The sequence below is a fragment of the Aplysia californica genome, unplaced genomic scaffold (assembly GCF_000002075.1).
Source record: "Aplysia californica isolate F4 #8 unplaced genomic scaffold, AplCal3.0 scaffold00501, whole genome shotgun sequence".
Classification (NCBI taxonomy): domain Eukaryota; kingdom Metazoa; phylum Mollusca; class Gastropoda; order Aplysiida; family Aplysiidae; genus Aplysia; species Aplysia californica.
In genome coordinates, this window is record NW_004797771.1 from 330,733 (window position 1) to 334,658 (window position 3,926).

Sequence of the window (3,926 nt, forward strand, 5' to 3'; positions counted from 1 at the left end):
CCCTCCTCTGGGCGCCTGACTCTTTCTGCAGCCTTTCTACAGTTGCTCCTTGGCTCCTTCTCACTACTGTCATTCAGCCACACCCCTGATCTTCTAGTAAGAAAGATCTACACCTTGCCTTCTCGGACAAGGGCGAAAAGTTTCGGAGGTGACCGAAAAAGGTTAGTTCCTAACCTAGCCTGTTTCATAAATAGACGTAAAACGGAGTTGTAACAGAAACAAACATGTTCTAAATGAATAAAGATGTGAACAAAACACAAGGAAGGAAAGACAGCACTCGTAAGCCAGACACATTATGTCATTCGACGTCCATAAATACGATTCAAAGGATAGATTGTTAGCTTGGGTTTTCTGACACTGTCTGTCCCCCGTGGTTATAAGCACCCCGCATAATTTAGCAAAATTTGATCTTTTATTTGCATAATTTCTGATTTTTTGTCCCATGATCATTTTTCGTTAAAATTAACAGAATAGCATAATTTCACATTTTTTGGCTCAATTTGTATAATTTCAGAATTATTTTTGTATAAAACCGCCGGGACAGCACTGTTTTGTCCATCTAACATGCTGGTCTCCTGTCGCCGGCGAAGACTGTTGTTAGTTTTGGTGTTGCTTTTGCTTTAGGTCACAAGATAGACTGTCTTGAGAAGTCAGCCCCTCCTACTTCCATACCCTCTGTGGCCTATAAATACAATGCCAGCTCTTAGTTGGACAGCTTAGTGGCCAATCTACATACAGCGACAGTCCCCAATCGTCTGTGTACAGTCGAACCTGCCCTGACGGCCAACTCTATAAGACGGCCACCAGTACAAATGGCCTCTTTCCATTTCCCCCCTAGCGTTTTTTCTATATAATTTAACTTTGTAAAACTGGCACTTGTCCGACATAGCCGCGGCCACCATATTTTATCACACAAACCATATCACACTAAATTATAACACCTGTCTTAGAAGTCCACCTCAGTGACTCCATTGCGTTTTGTAATAAATTGTGCATTGGCCCATGGCTTTGAGGGCGAGCCGTCATAATCCAATCACCTGTCATTGTTGTCAGATAGTCCCTCCACCCGATCATGTTGCATAGGCCTCTCCCACTGTTGACCAATAGGTACCAATGTTCAGCTGCTGGTGAGGTAAGCGTGTGATCCCTCATAACCCAGAAACCCCGCCCAGAACTCATACACAAATCGTATGTGAGACGAGTGGTCACTGTTTACCCAGTCTGTAACAAAGAAACAATGGACGTCAACATGAACTTGTGACAGAAGTGTCGCTCGTTCTCCGAGCGCTGGCGACCCATGTGTTTGTTTTACCCCAGCACTCGGCATTACTCGTCTGATACATTTCGTTTTATTGTCATTCTTGCGCACAATCAGCAACAAAATAAAAACAACAACAAAAAAACAGCAAAAACCAACAGCAACAAAAACAACAGCAATGCAGCTTCTTTCGATTGGGACCTCAGATGGGAATGGTTGGTTTTCTTCCTCTTGATCAGTCCAGTCTAAGAAGGCCACCTGTCTTATACGGTTTCCTCTTGACAATGGATGGCCGTCTTACACAGGTTTGACTGTTTTTCCTACAGACCAATGTTCCCCCACAAAGGTCTGACTGGAATGGCTTCCTGTCCCTACCACTGACAAAGGTCTGACTGGAATGGCTTCCTGTCCCTGCCACAGACAAAGGTCTGACTGGAGTGGCTTCCTGTCCCTGCCACTGACAAAGATTTGACTGGAGTGGCTTCCTGTCCCTGCCACAGACAAAGGTCCTCACAGAAGCAGCGAGAAGCCCGTGGTAAAAGGGCCCTTGACCCTGTTGTCGTTGTTGTTGCTGTTGTTGTAGTTGTCGTCGTTGTTGTTGTTGTTGTTGTTGTTGTTGTTGTTGTTGTTGTTGTTGTTGTTGTTGTTGTTGCTGCTGTTATTGTTGTTGTTGTTGTTTCTGTTGCTTATAAGGCCATTCCGTGGTAGATTTGAATAGCTAATCTCAGATGTGATTCTTTTCTCCCTCTCACTATCTCTTTCTGTCTCTCTTTATATATATATCTGTCCCCGTCGTTTTAAGCAAGAAAAATTCTGAAATTATGCAAACTGAGCCCAAAAAAATGTAAAATTATACGAATCAGTTAATTTTAACAAAGTAAGTTAAAGGAAAATAATCAGAAATTATGCAAAAAATGATCAAATTTTGTTAGATTATAAGGGGTGCATAAAACCACGATATAAATAAAAAATATATATATAATTATATATATTGTGTATGTGTGTCAAAAGGTGAATTACTTAAGCTACTGGTGCAGTCCATTTCCAAGGCAGTCATATTTTTTGTAAGGCAATAATTATTGCTGTTGTTACTGTTGCTGTTTTGGGGGTTGTTGTTGTTGTTGTTGTTGTTACTACTGCTGTTGTTTTTATCATACGTGGTAGATTTGAGTGGCTAATTCGAGGTGTGTATGTGTGTGTGTGTGTGTGTGTGTGAGAGAGAGAGAGAGAGAGAGAGAGAGAGAGAGAAAGAGAGAGTCGGAGAGAGAGAGAGAGTGTAAGTGTGTTTGTGTATGTGTGTGTGTGTGTGATTGTGAGTGTGTGTGTGTGTGTGTGTGTGTGTGTGTGTGTGTGTGTGTGTGTGTGTGTATCAAAAGTTGTGAATAAACTTAAACTGCTGTTGCAGTCAATTTCGAGGACAGTCAGGTTTTTGTAGTTTATAGTAAATTTGTTCTGTTTCCTAATGGCTTGGCCTTTAACCCATAAAGAAGGATATTATCACCTGATTATTTTGTGTTTCTAGATCTCTCCATTTCATTTTTACTCGACAAGGAAATCTTTAGTTAGTTGGTGGAATAACTTATATAAGATTTTTCGTTCCGTTGAAAGTTAAATTTTGACATACACCACAACTAAAAAGGGTGTCAAAAGAGTGGTAAATCTTTTGATAGATTCTTATTTTCCAGATGAAGAGAGATGATGAGATAACACAATAATACGCTATACCTAATAATTTCATCTTTCATTCTCTGTACAAGAAATGCTCGTCCTTGTAAAAAATACCAAAAGGAGAGATAAACAAACCAGCCATCTTGAAAACCCCCCCACTAAAAATAGATAGATAGATAGATAGATAGATAGATAGATAGATAGATAGATAGATAGATAGGTAGATAGGTAGATAGATAGATAAACAGTTTTAAAAGCTTGAAAAAGGGGGGAAATCAATTTGATTCTCAGACAAGGAAGGGAAAAATTAAGTCAATCTGAAAATGAAGTTTTTTAGTTTTTTAAAATTTATTGGGCACATATACATCACATCAAGATCACAAACACAGTCCTAAATAAAGAAAGACTAACTAACTACAACTTTTTTTAATTATATTTGTGTTCTCTCTCTCTCTCTCTCTCTCTCTCTCTCTCTCTCTCTCTCTCTCTCTCTCTCTCTCTCTCTCTATCTCTCTCTTTCACACACACACACACACACACACACACACACACACACACACACACACACACACACACACACACACACACGCACACACACATACGCTGTCTCTCACTAACTTTCACTCTTAGCTACTTTGTAATCAGTGTTTTAATCTCTCATTTTCTCCCTTTCTCACTCTCTCTCTCTCTTTCTCTCTCACTCTCTTTCTCTCTCTCTCTCTCTCTCTCTCTCTCTCTCTCTCTCTCTCTCTCTCTCTCTCTCTCTCTCTCTCTCTCTGTCTCTCTTGGGGGCGAATAATTCAGAAAGGATACGAGATTAGACTCGGTCTACGAAGGCGGTGGGCAGACGCGTCGACCGAGAACTGGAGTGGTCAGAGTCGAAGACGCGCGGAGGATGAGACTGCCGTCTATGTATCTAGAGTACCCGGTGCGAGAACCAGCTTCTTGTAAAAAAGAAGCAGGCCGTGTGCAGCTCCTCGGCAGCAGGGAGAAATTGGCG

The 3,926-nt window shown here is 41.1% G+C and overlaps 1 protein-coding gene across 1 annotated transcript in view; it reads right to left on the reverse strand.

Annotated features, from left to right (window-relative positions):
* The window catches only part of LOC101849869 (CBL-interacting protein kinase 24-like), a 4,537-nt gene extending 1,469 nt beyond the window's left edge, over window positions 1-3,068 (reverse strand). The window contains exons 1-2 of the mRNA XM_005105935.1: window positions 3,062-3,068; window positions 1,634-1,749 (exon numbers count right to left, since the gene is read on the reverse strand). Of these exons, the coding sequence (XP_005105992.1) occupies window positions 1,634-1,749; window positions 3,062-3,068 (123 nt within the window). The remainder of the gene's footprint in view (window positions 1-1,633; window positions 1,750-3,061) is intronic.
* Window positions 3,069-3,926: the final 858 nt, after the last annotated feature.